The 17,868-nt window shown below is 47.5% G+C and overlaps 1 protein-coding gene across 2 annotated transcripts in view; it reads right to left on the bottom strand.

The window, feature by feature from the left end:
- Positions 1–17,868, bottom strand: part of COQ10B (coenzyme Q10B) — a 262,558-nt gene that overhangs the window by 23,881 nt on the left and 220,809 nt on the right. For both annotated transcript variants that reach the window (XM_069615733.1, XM_069615734.1), the window contains one exon: positions 16,681–16,782. In XM_069615733.1, coding sequence (XP_069471834.1) covers positions 16,681–16,782 — 102 coding nt within the window. The remainder of the gene's footprint in view (positions 1–16,680; positions 16,783–17,868) is intronic.

Raw genomic sequence — 17,868 nt, 5'->3', positions numbered from 1 at the left:
AACGCCAGTGGTCAGGATGGCGACCCCTGAACAATTGCAAGAGATGGTGGCCACTGTTCAAAACCTCAGCAGAGGTTTGAAATTTATCCATGGAAGTGCAAACCTTAAGGACTGAAAATAACATGTTAAAACAACTGGTTTCTAATCGTGAACCAAAACCAGTGGACTTGCCTCCCATGGCACTCCCATCAGGGAAATATGACGGAGCTTCAAAGAAGCTCAAGGAATTCTTGGAAGCTTGTAGTATCAATTTTGCCTTTAAACCTCATACATTTCCCACCGGTCACGCCCGGGTGGGATTCATGATTTCCAACATGTCGGGTAATGCCCTGGCCTGGGCCACTCCACTTGTGTTGGGAACAGACCCTATACTGCAAGACTACGAGGCTTTTGTAGGCCGACTAAAACAAGAGTTCGAGAGGCCTGAAATTTCATTTTCTGCAGGCAAAGACCTGTTAGACATACGTCAAGGCCAGACTGATGTGCACACCTATCTTACCACGTTCAAACGCTTAGCCACAGAAGCTGTTTGGCAGGAGCAGACCCAATATGTCATTCAGAAGAGGATTGCGAGAAGATGTGTTAGCCCGATCTCCCCGGCCGGCAACCTTTCCAGAACTGACAACTTCAGCTTTACAAATTGAACATCGAATAGAAAGGAGATGGAATAGGAATACTACCTTTCCCGCCCACAATCCTCCTCCTCCAGTTGCAGCATCGGCCCAATCAGAAGAACCGATGCAGATTGGAACCACACGTTCGTCTTTAACTCCAGAGGAAAGAAAGCGAAGAAGAGACTTGGTCTGATCCACAATAGGCACATAAACCCAACATCAAATTAGGAATTGCTCTGAGATTCCTTCACGACGAGCGGGAAACGAGAACCCTCGGTCCTAGGAGGGACGGGAATCCGAGGGGAAGTAACCAGTCCCTATGTGTTGTTATCAGTGGGTCCAGTGAATCCACAGGAAGATTCGAGACTAATGGTACTCAAGGTGCAATTGTTTAGAGACCATCGCAAGATTGAAGCACTGGCCCTACTGGATTGTGGGGCCGCCGGCAACTTTGTGGACACCATCTGGGCCGATTCTGTCGGCTTACGACGTATGGACCGCAAGGAGGATCAGAAGGTCGAGGGGGTGGATGGTACGCCCCTCAGTTCAGGCCTTATTACGCAGACTACTGAGTTTCTTCAAATGTTCGTACAACAACATTCAGAAACCATACAGTTCGATATCATCCGTGCGGCCCATTTTCCACTCATTTTGGGCATTACCTGGCTACGCAAACACAATCCGCAGATTAATTGGTCCACCAACATTATCACCTTTGAATCGAAGTTTTGTCGACAGACCTGCTTAAAAGATCTACGATTTATGGAAGCCAAGGCCCATACCGTTCCTCAAGCCAGTACCGTGGGTGTCCACTCTCTTCCCATGGACTTCTCGGCTTTTGAGGATATCTTTGCAGAAAAGAACCCATTGGAACTACCTCCGCACAGGCCAGAGGATTGCACCACTGATCTCCTTCCCAATGCCCTAGTTCCCTTTGGTCGAATGTTTTCCCTATCACAAACAGAAAAAAGGAGCCCTCAGGACTTAGAGGGACAGATTAGACCATTCTGCAAGTTGTCGTCCAAGTAAGTCTCCAGCAGGTGCTCCCTTGTTTTTCATACCAAAGAGGGATTTTTCTGAACTCAGACCATGTATTGATTATCGTGGGTTGAACAAAGTCACAATACAGGATCGCTATCCCATGCCCCTGATCTCTGATATATTAGAGGCTGTACAAGGAGCAACTATTTTTTCCAAATTAGACCTACGCAGTGCTTATCACCTTTTGCGCATACAATCAGGGGACAAATGGAAAACGGCATTCCGTACTCCATTCGGGCTATTCGAGTATCATGTTATGCCTTTTGGTGTGGTCAACGCGCCGGCAGTGTTTCAGAGATTTATCAACCGGGTCTTCGCAGATCTTATGTTTGTCTCGGTTATAGTCTATCTGGACGATATACTTGTATTTTCCAGAGATTCCAAACAGCATCAGAAACATCTCACAGAAGTCTTGACACGTCTGAAAACATAAGCTTCTGGTAAAGAAGGAGAAATGTCTGTTCGGGGTCAGCACCGTGCCCCATCTGGGGTATGTACTCTCATCATAGGGGGCTCTTATGGATCAAAGAAAGGTGGACGCCATTCTAAGCTGGCACTCTCCCAGATCAGTCAAGGAAGTACACAAGTTCCTGGGAGTGGCCAACTTCTATAGGCGTTTCATCCCTTCTTTTTCTGAAGTGGTGTTACCCATTACCCAGTTGCTAAAAAAAAATCTTTGTTACCATTCTCATGGAATGACCAAGCTGAAAGAAATTTCAAACACCTGAAAGAACTGTTTTGTCAAGCTCCCATTCTGTGGCACCCGGACCAGACAAAACCCTTTATTCTAGAGACGGACGCCTCGGCTGCCGCAGTAGGAGCAGTCCTACTCAGGAACATAACGGAAATGAACATCCCATAGCCTATCTCTCACGCACCCTCACTTCCAGGCAACAGGATTATTCGGTCATTGAGAGGGAACTCTTGGCCATGAAACTTGCGTGTGAGGAATGGCGACACTTGCTGCAGGGAAGTAACTGTCCGTTCGCCATTCGAACAGATCACAAGAACTTACTAGTCCTTCAGTCTATGGACTGCGTCAATTCTCGCCAAGAGCGATGGGCCCATTTCTTTACCCAGTATGATTTCCACATTACGTATATCCCTGGAAATCAGAATCTCCTTGCTGATGCGTTATCTCGGAAGGGTGGATTGGAAACATCCCATTTACCACCGGCAGAAAGACTGTTTCCCAGAAATCGGGTTTTCCTCCATGTGACCAGTTTTCTCCAGCAGGTTAAAGAAGCTACGATTCTGGCTACCCCTCAGGAGAAGGTGGCTTTAATTGACAGAAGGGCTTTTGTTTCAGGACCATCGATTGTTTATTCCTCCAGGACCTCTTCAACGACAAGTTATTCAATGGTGTCATGATCATCCGACGGCCGGACATAGAGGTCAGACTGGCACATTAAATCTCGTCAAAAGGTATTTCTACTGGCCCAGAATGAGATCCGGAATCAGACAGTATGTCCAAGCTGGCAGGATCTGTAACAGCAGCAAGAATCGCACTACCAAACCTTTGGGTTTACTTGAACAGAGTGCGATACCTTTACGTCCGTGGAGTCACATCTCCACTGATTTTGTGGTGGATCTACCAGCTTCAAGTGCTTGTACCTGTATCATGCTAACAGTGGATTATATGTCCAAGATGGCTCATTTTTCCCCTCTTCCCGGATTGCCTACGGCATCAGAATTGGCAGAGGTGTTTCTCAAGGATATTTTCCGTCTGCTTGGTCTCCCCGACAAGATTACGTCAGATAGAGGCAGCCAATACGTCTCTAAATTTTGGACAGCCTTATGTCATCGGTTGGGCATTGAACGGGCATTATCATCTGGTTTTCACCCCCAGACCAACGGGCAGACTGAGCGATTAAATGGCACTCTCGAACAATACTTACGCTGTTATATAAACCAAGAACAGGACAATTGGGTCTCTCTTCTTCCCACGGCGGAGTTCTCCTACAACAACACTCGTCATTCCGCTTCTGGGCTCACTCCGTTCTACTGTACCTATGGGTTTCATCCTCGCACTATCTTCCCTGTTCCATCCATTGAATCCAACCTACCCGCTGTAGAAGGGGTGTTGTCCAAAATTCAGGAGGCTCACAAGACTGCCCAGTCCAGTCTTTTGGACAGTCAAGTGGCAAATATGGCTCAAGCGGATCGTCACCATCTATCGGTGCCGGAATGGAAGGTGGGCACCCGGGTGTGGCTTTCTACGAAATACTTTCCCCGATGGACTCGTCCCTCCAAACCCCCCCCCCCCCCGTTTCATTGGGCCCTATCCTATCATGGCTAAAATCAACCCAGTGGCTTTTCGCCTGAAATTGCCTCCCTGTTTACACAGGATCCACCCTGTCTTTCATTCCCCTCTTCTCAGGGAAGCTCCCAAGGGATCCTCTACCCGTTCGGTTCCACTTAAACCACCGCCCAAGGAGGAAGCAGAGTTTGAGGTATCTCAAATATGTGATTCCCGATACAGGCGAGGTCGCTTGGAATACTTGATACACTGGAAGGGATACTAGAGGCGGAAGATTCATGGGAACCCTCTACCTTTGTGCATGCTCCTAGGTTGTAGCGGAAGTTTCACAGGGCTCATCCTGGAAAGCCAGGGGGTTACAACATTGGAAGGGGGCATACGGTCATGCGCCGCCTCCCGTGGACATTATGGTCTAGGGTGTGGCTTGGGGGCCACCATTGCAGAGTTCCGCCACGTTTTCGAACGTTGCTGTAGCAGTCTAGTGTTTCCTTCTCAGTTAGTCGGGAAGCTTATCAGCCACGCCCCCCGGCACACAGTGCGTTGCAACCCGCTTGGTCAGCTCCCCGACTGCTTTCTTTCGGTTGCGGTTACGCTAGTTTCTTTCCTTTTTCCTCGCTTTCCTTCTACCGCCCTTCGGGCCGCTTCTTGCCTTCCCGTTCTCCGGGACCTCTTATTTTCCCTCTCCTTTCTCCCTCTCCTTTCCGGTTCTGTCTCCGTTCTGTTTACCCTCGCTGGCCGTCATTATCGGCTGCCTCTCGGTTCCGTCGGAGCCCGCCTTCCACCCGGAATCCTTACGACGGACCTCCGCTGTTGCTGTTCCACCTCTGGGGTTTTTTGTGCCGGACGGCTTTTTCCCCAGTTTGTCCCTCTCGGAAGAGGGGCCGCAGGTAGTGCTATTCACAGCAATACACTGTGGCTTCCTTTTGTGAGAAAGACACTTTCTCAGAGAAAAAAAAGAAAGGAGAAAGAAGGAGAAGGATTATTGTGCTAGAAGACCACAGATCTCATCTATTCAAGACCAATCTTCAGGTGAGGAGGAAGAAAGGGGAGAAAGGTTTCACTTTCTCCTTACCTCCCTTCTCACACACTCTACCCTTCAGGCCAAGCCAACTCCAGCACTGCCACCTACCTTGTCGGTTATCTGACCTATGAAGCTTGTCAGTTGAGGCTTTCGCCGCCACCTTCTTACCCCCACCTCCTCCTCTGGCTGCCTAACTCCTGATAGCCCTTTCCATGCTCCACTCTGCTAGATCGGATACTCTCGAAGTTCTCCGCGGCATCCAACAACGCGGCCGAACTCTCAAATCTGCAAGGAGCTGACAAATCCTGCTGCATTCTATACCTCTCCTGTCCCTTCCCACGCCCTCTGCACGGCCGTGGCTTCTCATTTCATCTCTAAAACTCGGAACATCCCGTCTCCTCCCTCTTTCTCTCCCTCTCCCTGCTCTGCCTCCGACCCTTCTTTGGCCACCTCTCCCCCCTCCTTCTCTGCCTTTTCCCTGTTCTCCTCTGACAAGGTTTGTAGACAAGAACGATCTATGAAAATACCGTCAAAACACCTTCACCCCTGTTCCTCCAAAACCATTAAGGACCACATTGACACCCTGGCTCCTGCTGATTTCTGCAACCACTCCTTCGCCACTGGTGTCTTCCCCTCTCCCCTGAAGCACTCCCTTGTTCACCCTCTTAAGAAACCCTCTGCTGACACTTCCTGCCCGTCTAACTATTATCCAATCTCCATCACTCCTTTCTTGGGCAAACTTCTGGAAAAGCTGGCCATTGCTCAGCTTATCTTCACACTGAATCTGTTGGTTGTCTCCATGACCATCAATCTGGCTTCGGAGCTGCCAGAAGCACGGAAACTGCTCTCCTGAACATCCGTGAAGACCTGCTCTCCAACCTTGACTCTAACACCCCCTGTGTCCTCATCTTACTTGAACTCTCTTCTGCATTTTACACTGTCAACCATGCCATCCTGCTCAACCGTCTCCATGATAACCTGGTTATCACAGATCAGGCACTGGCTTGGCTAACAACCTTCCTCTCCAATCGACCCTCCCAGGTCCAACATGGTTCCTGCCTCTCCTCCATCTCTACTTATGGTGGTCCCCAGGGGTCTAACCTCTCTCCCTGGCTGTTTAACCAATCAATGGGAATTCTGGCCCACCACATTGGTGCTCTCTGCCCCAACTTTCAGTGCTATGCGGCTGACGCTCAACTCCTTTTCAGACTCCCTTCCACGTCCTCTTCTATCATCTCTGTCTGCCATCCAGGAGTGGTGTGCCGGCAATGATCTCTGCCTTAATGCCAGTAAGACGAGATTCTCCTCATCGCCACACCCGCTCCCTCCTTTCCTGTCGCTCTCTGGCCAGCCTCGCTTGGCCCTCTTCCTGCTCCCACCTATGAGGCTAAAAACATCAGGGTCATCTTAAACTCCCCACTTTCCTTCTCTCCTCACATCTCTGACATCTCTAAGAAGTCACGCTACCAGCTGCACCTCCTCAGAGGTATTCTTCCTTTCCTCTCCTTCCCCCAGAAGCTCACCGTCTCCAGAGCTCTGGTTCCCTCTAGGCTGGACTACTGCAACAACCTCTTTCTAAATCTGCCTGCCTCTACTCTCCGTCCTCTGCAACTCATCCAAAACAGGACTGCGAGACTGGTCCTTGGTATCAAGTCAGGGGATCGTCTCTCTCCAGGACTGAAATCCCTGCACTGGCTCCCCATGGCAGCGAGGATTAAGTTCAAAACCCTCTACATTGTCCACAAGGCCTTCTGGGGCCTGGGACCTCAAAACCTTCAACTCTTGCTTCCTAAAGATCTGCCCTCTCGAACTCTTTGCTCATCCGCTTCCAACTCCCTTAGGGTCAGTCGGTTCTCCAAGCAGCGAGTTGGTGGTAGATTTCTTTCTTCTGCTGGGGCCTCCCGCTGGAACAGCCTCCCTGCCCCTCTGAAACTTGGAGAACCATCTACGGTTTCGGAAGCACCTCAAGGCCTTCCTCTTTGCTTCTGCTTACTCTTCCCCTGCTGATCTCCTGGTTGAATCTGCACTGGTTACCTGGCTACCCTCTGATCTCGGGCCCAGGTGCCCTCCCCGCCAAAGTTACACTTTATTAATGACTGTTATTCTAGGTAGGTAAAACCTAAGGTAGCCTTATTCTAAACAGCAAGTTAGGGGAAGCAAGACCCAGTTGAGGAACTTCTACACCCATTATCTAAAAGAAAAGAAAAACCGCAGCGTTTTCCAACACAATAACGTTGTATTTATGTTTGCAGTCGCTTCAAAAGCGACCGCAAACATAAATACAACGTTTTTAAAGCTGCGGTTTTATTTTTAAGTTTTCCGGGCTCCTCCAGCCCGGAAAACTTAGAAAAAAAAACCGCAGCTAGTGCTTATTTTTAAAAAAAAATAAATAGCACTTACCGAGATTCAGCTGCAGCTTTCCTGCTCTGGTCTCCGGTCCCCGTCCTCCGCGTACAGCACTAATGAAGGGAAAGCCACCCAGCGGTAGCTTTTGTTTACTACATCTGGCTGGCTTTTCCTTCATTAGTGCCGCAAAAGCAAAAGCCAGGACAGGAGGGCATCCATTTCACAAAATGGATGCGCCCATGTGCTTGCTTTTGCAAATTCTGAGCTTGAATAGCTCAAAATTTTACATAGGAAGTTTTAAAAAAGAGAATGCTAGTATTTTTTATGTTGCCTATCTATTTTTTAAATAAAAATGTTTACTAGACCATGCCTTTAACCTTACATATACTTTTAAGAATGGCACAACACACATTCAAAGTAAGTAAGAACTTCTGTAACTGTCCATGAGTTAGTTACCAACTAACCCTTTCACAAGTACTATTCAACACTTGCTATACTTTTCAAGACAGACTCCTTTACTTATCTAGTCCTTCCCTATTCTAAACAATCAGGCTCTGGTTACCCCAGCAGGCTCTCCAGTCATTGGACAACTTCTCAGCCCAGTTATCTTCAGCTCCCTCTTCGGATTTGGTTCCAGTGGTCGACTTGTCAGCAGCTTTCAGGTTCTGAGTTTTTATCAGGAACTACAGCACAACCCATGTATTCTCTCCCCACATTTTACAGCAAGGGGCTGTCCAATCAGGACAGCCAGCCCCTCCCACCCCCCCACTGGGAGTAGTTTCCTTTCAGGCAAGGTGGAAGACTCAGGGCTGCAGAGTTTGACTCCTCCCTCGCTCCCTGCCTTTCCAGACACTCTGGAGCCTGGGCAGTGGAGTATCGCCGAAGACAACAGCTACGCAGGTCGTTCCCACCTAGAATGGCAGGGGAAGACCTCAAACTGCAAGCACACAAGCAATGGCAAATTTAGCAAAATGGTGGCCCTTTCGTGTATTACCGAGGCTGAATTAACAGCTTGCGAGTAATGTAAACTAAAACGTCAAAGGTAAAACCACTGCTACCAGCCATTGATGTAAAACTCAATAGTTACAAAATGTTACGAGGAAAGTAACGAGCACTCCACATAAAGTGAGGTGTGCTGGATCACTATATTTAATGTAAAGGGGGATGAAAATCCCTTTTTACTACTTGGGAACTGTAGATCACCCAAGTATATTAAAGAGAAACAGGGGAGCCCAAAGGGACAATCCAGCCTAAGTACAAAAGTGGTAGGAAAGTAACTTCAACCATACACTATGGGGAGACATAAAAAGGGTCACCCACAAAACGAGCAAAGACTAGGTGAGCGGGGGAAAAAGATTGCCGTTCACCCAAGGACAAGGTAAAATAGTTAGCCAGTCAAAGCAAAATATTCTGGGGTTGACAGGTAGGCAAGATTACACATTGATATGATAATCTTACCCAACATCCCTCCTCTTCAATCTCTACCAAGCCCCTTCCCTGCACTTATCTGCTCATGACCTAACTAACCTGCTGCAGCTATGCTGATGATGCAGATCATTTTCAAGATTCTCAAGACCACAGTCTACTCCATTCCGGTCCTCGCATACTGCCTCTTTGAAAGACGGCCAACCACCTCCTTAGTCATAGCAAAACTGAAATCCTGATCCACAGTAAAACCTCTTGCCAACCCACCCCCTGGCCACCCGCTTTGGGACCATGTCTGTAGCATCCAACTCAGTTAAACCTGGGATGCACCTTGGACACAGATCTAACACTCACCATATCAACACTGTACCCAGAACCTCATCACCTCCATATCCTGAGACGTGTCTTCCCTCATCTCTCCTATGCTCACTGACTCAGGAATCTTGGCCATCATCCTCTCCCGATTAGAATATGCCAATTCCATTTGGGCACTCCCACCTATCGGGTCAGAAAGCTCCAGGGGAATCGAAAACTACAAAGCCAGACTCCTTGCCCTCTCACCCAGAGAACACATCACTCCTGCCATACGAGTGCTCCACTGGCTTACCAACCGGCGACCTTCAGGACAAGGTGCATTACACTGCACCATCCACAAGACAGTCCCTAAATTCCTCCAACACAAGCTTACACTGTGCCAACCCATCAGAAACCTTAGATCAGGCTCCACACTCCTTGTGATCCTCCAGCCCACCCCCTCTTCAATTCCACCATAGTTGGAGGATCCTCCTCCATCCAAGCGCCTACCCTCTATAACACTGCCACTCCGCATCAGCTGCAATGAGGACTAGCTTACCTTCAGGAAAGCCCTCAAAACCTTGTTATTCCATCCAGCAACCAGACAATAGTTCACCACTTCATGCTTACCTTCATGACACCTAGGCCTTGACATGGTCAGTACCTCCCCAAAATATTCTCCAGAGCAAGGTAATTTCGGAGCAGACCAGACTATCTGATTGCACGGCTACACCAAAATCAAAGCTCCAACTGAGGCTCGAGGTAAGTATTTACGCACCACTTTGGTGTTCACCAGCCACAGGCACGGCCGCCCACACGCACTTAGCCTCCATACACCAGACTAAAACACCATGCACAACATCTCTACCATCAGAATGAAGCTACACCGTACAAGACAAGATTCGGTCTAGCTGACCACAACAAATCTCTCGTACATGTGCGCTCTCCCGACCACCTCTCAGCACCCATCCACTTGCCGGACCATCGTGGGTAGCTTACTTAGGCTCAGCCATCCAACCCAAACCCCCATTCTGGCCAAATGCACACACCTGACAATTTTTCCACACCTTGGACTTCAGTCCACCAAGGGTGTTCCCCCCCCCCCCCACCCCCACAAGCACATTGAGGCCATACTAATGGGATAAAGGAGCTATATAATTGCCAAACTACTATGCCAGGGTCCTTCGCAGGCTACCCTTGGGGATTTACTTAAGAGGTTGTGGTTCTCAGTCAGCTGACTCAACCAAATCAATCATAGGCAGGGGCGGGAGTACAGGAAGGCCTGAAGGGAGGGCCTGCAGGGCACGATTATGGACACCAGAGCGATTGAGTGCTCTGGGTCGAGGGAGAAGCACAGGGTAAGAATAACTGCACAGTATTTTACAAGGGAAATCCTTCCTTGCACGCTCTGATGCAGCATAGAAATGGGACTCGCCCGGCAGGGAAGAAGTTGTGATCTTCAGTCAGCTGGCCCAACCAAATATACCAATCACAGGCATTGGGATGGGTAGAGGGGTGGAAGCGAGGAAGGCCTATGGGTAGGGACTCCAGGGCATGGATGCCAGAATGATTGGAGTGCTTGGGTGGAGGGAGAGAGGTATGGGGGTACAAGGAACTTACTGCAGTATCTTACAAGAGAAATCCTTCGTGGCACACTAAGTGGGCTTCAAAATGTGCACTAGCCATTGGCGAGTGGCAATTGGCGAGTAAGAAATGGTGTGCGGTGTGAAGTGGACAGTGCAGGCAGACACCAACGTTATGCATGGCTAGTCACTTGAACTTAAAGGTTTACCCGGTCATAAGCATTCCTAATCAACTGTGCACAGTCGTACCATGCTTTTTAAGCCCCCTCTTTCATGCCCAATCAGGATTCTTCAGCTAATGCAATTCAAATGCTATGTCCACAAAAAAGAGAAACCAAAATGTCCTGTTTTCTACCATGCTCCTCATTATTCCTCCCCAACCAGTCACCCATTGCTGCCCCTACACATCTTGCCCTCACTTCCCCACCAAAAAACAAAAAAAATAATAAAATAGAGAAAACCTGCTGCTCAATACACTATCTATGCCCTTCTCCCTCAATTACCTCTGCACTGCTGCATTCGCCATATTCCCCTCCAACAAGTATCTTGGCCAATAGGTCTAATTGCCTGCTGCTTCCCCCATTCGCACTACACCCGATCATACTTAGTCTATTATCTGTGATGAGTTTTGACTTGTGTATTCCTGCTCTTTCAGAAGTATGCCCTGGATCACAGACACAGAATGTTTGCAGCAGCTACATGCAATACTGCAAAATGGCCATTCCTTTGCAGCCATCCGACCAGATGAAGCAGTGAATAGTGCATCAAGTAAAAGGCAAGCCTGCCTGACAACTTCCAGATACAGATTCCCTTTTAACAGATCAATTTATTTAGAATAGAATCATAGAAGCAACAATCTTGGAGTTTTGCTATCAGGGATCGCCTTTTAAGTCACTTGGTCTGAACATGCTTGCGTCAAATCCATAAGCATGCTGGGTGGACGACAAATGGAATAAAAGGGCATTAAAGGTTTGTATAATTGAAAAAAATTAGTTTTTTTTCAATTATCATTTCAGGAGTGTAAATCAGCCTGACTCATTCATAGTATATACATGACACATTACCATCAAACAGCAAGGAAAACCGGCATGAAAACTCAGACATGCACACAGATAAATAACACAACCTACATCTGGTTGGGCTTTTGTGTCCAGATTGCATGTTAAGATATTTAGTAAGTCCTTGCTGCGCCTCCAACTAATTCCTCAACCAGTACATGCCCCCCTGAACCTACATGGCTAGCTCACCGCGGTAAACCCAAGAGAGACGTCCACTGTGCAGGACTCCCAGATCTAAATGTTTCTGGTATCGTGCTCCACTGCTTCAACTGATACTCAGTCTAGCTGTGCTTGGTATCAGACAGTACTACCTCAACTGACCCTCAAATACAGCTGCTCAGCCTGTTACCCTGTTGCTCTCCTAGGCGTGGGCCACCTCCCTACGGTACAGGACCCTCAAATCCAGCTGTGTTAGGTCCAGAACTCTGTCACCCTCCTAGGTGTAAGCCTTTCTCCCATTATACAGGGCTCCTAATCTAATTGTGCTTTATTCAGTACTCTATTAATCCCGGAAACCCACAACTACCTAGCTTAATCAAGTCCCATTCCACTAGACCGTTCAATACCCTAACCCTTCCCGACAGTGCACCCTTAGGAAACAACCTACCCACCGACAGAAACGACAAACTGAGCTAGAAAGCACCCAACATATCCAGAGAAGGAAAAAACAAGATCACTGCGCCTGCACAACACAGCATAGAGGACCAACTACCCGACTACGCCTGCACCTTAAACTGAAAAATGGCCCGACCCAGAAAAGGACGCTGAGAAAGAGAACAAGATCATCCAACAAGAGACACAAACACACAACACCGACAGAAGCCAGAAGAAGCAGGCCCATTGGAAGGAAACACGCCTCACGCAACCATAACCGGAACAAAATCTGTAAGAGAAAAATCCTTATGCCTCACACCTTACCTCGCGACAACTGCGGAACACCGATGCCTCAACACGGAAACCTTGAGACATGCAAAGAATTTCCTGAAACACCCGAAAAAAAGATGGGAGCACTCAACAAGAGAGTGGGAGGGCTCCAACCCCATCACCCCTTACATCATAAGAACAGAGGGGCACTATCGATTTCCACAACATCCCACACAATACGGCGAACCCCCGACAACCAACAAGGCTACCTCCGACCCAACAATCGGACTCAATGAAGAAGCCATCGCTGATCTTCATCCTAACAGCAGCACAGCAGAAACACCACGACTGATCAGCCCCGTTATCAACCTATTGGACCGATTCAATGAAGAAGCAGCCATCGCCGTTCTTCATCCTACCAACACCAATATGGAAACACCACGACCAGACAACTACAAACTTGAACAACGAATAACCACAAAACAAAATCAAACCCCAGAGAATCCACTGTAACATGATAAACGCAAAGTCAATGTCCAAACATTCAACGGAAATATATGACCTCCTATCAGAAGGAGGCATAGACATCCTATTTGTAACTGAAACATGGCTAGACGACAACTACAAGATCACCCTCAACTGCCTGAAGACTTCAAATGCATCCAAGCAAACAGGAAATCCAAAAGAGGGGGAGCGGGGGGGGGGGGACTAGCGATCATCCATAAGGAACTGGCCATCAAATTGGAAGATCCACTAAATATCGATAAATGTGAATCCTTAATACTATGGCTATCAGTAAACCCAAAACCTAACCTGAAATTCATACCGATATACAGACCTCCAACCTACGATGTGATCTTCATAGACGCATTAACGGAAGCAATCACCATCCTAGCCATCAAGTACAATCATCTGATCATCCTCTGAGTCTTCCACATCTGGTTCGACGAAGAAACCACAACCACACAAAAATCCTTAACCGCCCAACTAGCAGCCATGAACCTACAACTAGTCAAAGGAGCAACACACCCAGCAGGGCACACACTTGACGCAATCTTGGCCAACAAGGATCTCATCACCACGGCACCCCCAATTCAAATACTTTGGAGCGACCACCTCATCATTCCATTCATAATCACAACGGCCGCACCAACAAAAAAACACAGATCATGATGAAAATAAACTGGAGAAACACAAAAAAACTCCAACCTAACCGAGCTCCTAGAACTCAGCAAACCACAAGCATCAACCATGGAAGAAGCAGACCTAGACAAAAAAGTTGCCCTGCTCCACACCTGGATCGCAACAACATCACCAAAGAAAATCCCTTCACCGCATCACGCAAGAAAACAGCAAAATGGTTCACCCCACTACTCAACGCCATGAAAAGAAAAAACCGAAAACTAGAATCTGAATGGAGGACCAACACCACCACTGGAAACAAATTGAAATTCCTGCAACAGATTCGCTCATAAAAAGGAAATACAAAAAGCGAAGAGGAAACATTACGACAACCGAATCGTTAGAGCACAAAACGCACCAAAAGAACTCTTCAAAAATCATAAACGAAATAAAAAACCCACCGGGCTGCAACACCAAGCCAATTCCATCGACAAAACTTTGCGATGACCTAGGAGACCACTTCAAAAACAAAATAACCTCCATCCAACACACCAGACAAGCAATCACAGCTCAAACCCCAGCGACGACGAGGAACACCCAAACAAGCTACGAAGCTTCCCAGAAATATCAGTTGAGGCTTTCGTCAAACTGGTAAACCAAAGCAACAAAGATCAGGCTCTCCTGAAGACCCTTGCCCCCCGGACATATACAAAACAATTCTCAAACAGGGAACCCCCATGGAATACCACAGGAATCTCCTCAACCTCTCAATCTCAACAGGTAAAGTACCACAGGCCTTCAAATCAGCGTACATCAAGCCGCTACTCAAAGACACAAAAGGAAACGTAGAGGATTTATCCAACTACAGAGCCATCTCCAATATACCCTACATAGCCAAATTGCTAGAAACATACATCTACAAAATAATCCAAGAATTCATAGAAGAGCACTGCCTGCTAGACCCGGCACAAGTTGGCTTCAGACCAATGAGGGGGAACAGAAACAGCTCTCCTCTCAATATGGGACGACTTAAAAACAAACGCAGACTCTGACAACAGCACTGCCCCGATTCTCCTTGATCTGTCCGCAGCTTTCGACACGGTCAACCACGACATCCTCATAAAGAGATTAGAAGGACTAGGGATAACAGACACCGCCCTACTATGGATAAAATCCTTCCAAACAGAACCGAAACCGTATGGATAAAACCGTTTAAATCCAAACCTAGAGACTCCACGCACGGAGTACCACAAGGATCATCCTTTTTACCGCTTCTATTCAACATCTACATGTACATGTACCTATTAATCAAACTCATCAAAAAACACAGCCTCACATGCTACAACTACGCCGACGATACTCAAATAATCTTCAACATACAAGACACCCGAAAAGAAAACACTACACTAGAGAATTGCCTTTGTGAGATATTCAACTGGATGAACCTCAAACACCTCAAAATCAACCCAGGCAAAACAGAGAATGATTGTTTCAAAAAAGGGAGGAGACATCAGCTACATCCCCTGGCCAAGAGAGCTAGGCATCACACCAGAACCATCAACTGTAAAAAATCTAGGGGTCCTGATGGATAACCTCACTCTAGAGCCACAAGTAAACCCTCTACTCAAGAAATGTTTCTTCCTCCTGCGAGCAGCAAAAAGGATCCTACCGTTCCTGTCGTTCGCCAACAACACACTTACCATCACTGCTCGGATCATGTCCAGTGTAGACTACGCCAATAGCCTATACCTGGGCATGCCCGAACGACTTCTAAAAAAACTACAATGCATACAAAATGCAGCAGCCAGACTCCTCCTCAAGGTACCAAGAAGGGAACACATCACACCTGCGCTAGAAATACTACACTGGCTACCATTAAAACAACAAATAAAGTTCAAGTCCATGTGCATCACGCACAGAGCAATACACAAACAAGGCGCAGAAATCCTAAGCGATAAACTACGCCTACATCAACGGACAAGAACACTGAGATCAAGCACCGACATCCGCCTGGAACCAAAACCCTATAACAGAAGAAAACTTGGAGGATCCTCTTTCTCGCACCAGGCACCGAAAACCTGGAATGACCTACCTAAGAATATACGGAACACAAACCACCTACCATTCAGGAAACTCCTCAAATCATGGCTCTTCACAGCATAACCACAACGGCGATGCACTAGAATGGCCACCCCATCGGCCACTCAAATGGACAAACACTGAACCCAAAGAAACGACCACTTAGACCATAAGATATCATGGGAAATCGCCACAAAGGAGGCCTCCAGAAACTGATCACATACTCAGACCCAGACGAAAGCCCTAAATGACTCACCCACTCCCCCCGGACGTACCATATCTAAACCGGCAGACGCATTTAGATATAAAGTTTGAGAGGAGTCCGCCACACAAGCCCAGCACCAAGGAGGAGAATAGACACCCAACCCACATTTATCAATCCGTCGGCATTAGAACACCTACAGAGCCGGCTAGAATAGAACGGCGAGGAGCAATCATAACACTTACAAAGCGCGTTAGAACAGCACAGGGAGCACCCCACACAAACCAAAACCCTGCCAGGCGTAGCCTTTTGCCCACCCAGATGAAATTGGGAGGATTGGAGAGTGCCACACTCGGACAGATTTCTGAACTTCTGTTAACCTTCATACAACCGACTAACAAACACTCAGCATTTCTGCAGACATCTCACTCAAAATCTCACACAACCATCTCTCGCACAACAACCTGCAGGCACTTCACAACACCGCAACACAAAAGCAACACCAACAGCACACAAGGACTGACATTGATCCAATATTCGCACTGAAGCTCAACACCCGGTGTATACCGAGTTGAAGCTGCCAAAAGAACACCACTCCTCTCACTATCCTACTCCGCTTCACCTACTAACCCATCCCACCTTCTCATTTGCAGATCCGCCAGAGCACCTGGGGACCAACTCCTTTGGTGACGGTGCGCGGTACAAATACCTTTAACATTTACACTTGAGTATCATCCGATTATGCCACTTTAAGGATTGTATGATACTTACTGAAAAATCCAAAGTGCATGTTCTAGGATATCCTGGAATCCCTGGGCTGAAACGCCAAACTGTTTCCAAGTGATTAAAAAGCTTCCCATCTGTGCAGGATGCCTAAAAACAGTTACAGCAGGTCTCGTGATCAATAAGTATAATAGGCATTCATCAGTAGCACAGACACCATCAAATCAATTTAGACAAAATATAAAACAGATTTCTACAGCTCTTATGAAAGTGAAAAAAAAAAAGTTTTGTCAACATTGCGCTACCAAACTGTACCAAACAGATGACCATCGTAAACCCCCCACACCCCCTCCCCAAGTACGTCACATGATCCATAATGGGAGATTGCAACACAAAAGTGGAACAAACAGAAAAGGACAGGGTAAGAGCGAGCTAAACAGCTAAAGGATTATGGCCCAAAAACAAAGGGGGGGGGCGTAGGGAGGTGTGGAGGGGACAAACTATTCTATTCTGAAGGTCAGTAACAGAATATGCAAGCTAGATCACTTAAATATCAAAATAAATACTTACCAGTACATTTTAACCCTCTAGTGTTTCAATGCAACTTGTTTGCACACATTTTATTACGCAATGTAGAAGAGGGAGCCAAAAAACAACAAATAAACCCAACAATTGAGTGTCAGGAATTAGTGGCACAGTCATGAGACCACGGGGCTCAGGGGAGCCACAAACATTATGAAGCCTATTGTACCCAACGTTATTTAAGCACTTCCTAAACTAGCTATGACAGAACTGCATTTTTCAGGTGCTGTACAACGATAGCCTAAATGGCTACAAGGACAGGAATACCCAATTTTTGCTCCCACTGTGGTTATTTCACCCTACAGGTGTATTGAAGAGTAGGCAGGTGGTAGTTGTAATTAGGTTTTGGCCTCAACAGGGGCACAGTCCTTTCTACTTCATTGGTAGCCCAATGTAACAATATGGAAGCCAACTGGGTACTGTGAGAGACCCGAAGGTGCTCTCACATACTCCCCAGAGATCTTCTATTCAGGTGGCCAGGGAAAGGCCATCGCTTTTGGGTCACAACCATGGGCGTGGCCAAGCGAGGGAGTATCACCTGGGCAGAGGGTCCTTGGGGATTGGAGAGAGGGTACCCGAGGCAGAGACATGCACCCCCTCTCCTAATACTGACCTACCCTTTCCTCCCCCCTCCCCTTGCCTTTATGGGCCATT

Source organism: Ambystoma mexicanum, chromosome 9 (genome assembly GCF_040938575.1).
Source record: "Ambystoma mexicanum isolate Mex_15411 chromosome 9, UKY_AmexF1_1, whole genome shotgun sequence".
Taxonomy (NCBI): Eukaryota; Metazoa; Chordata; class Amphibia; order Caudata; family Ambystomatidae; genus Ambystoma; species Ambystoma mexicanum.
The sequence above is the reverse complement of the archived record's forward strand: the minus strand, read 5'-3'. Positions and strand labels throughout refer to the sequence as shown.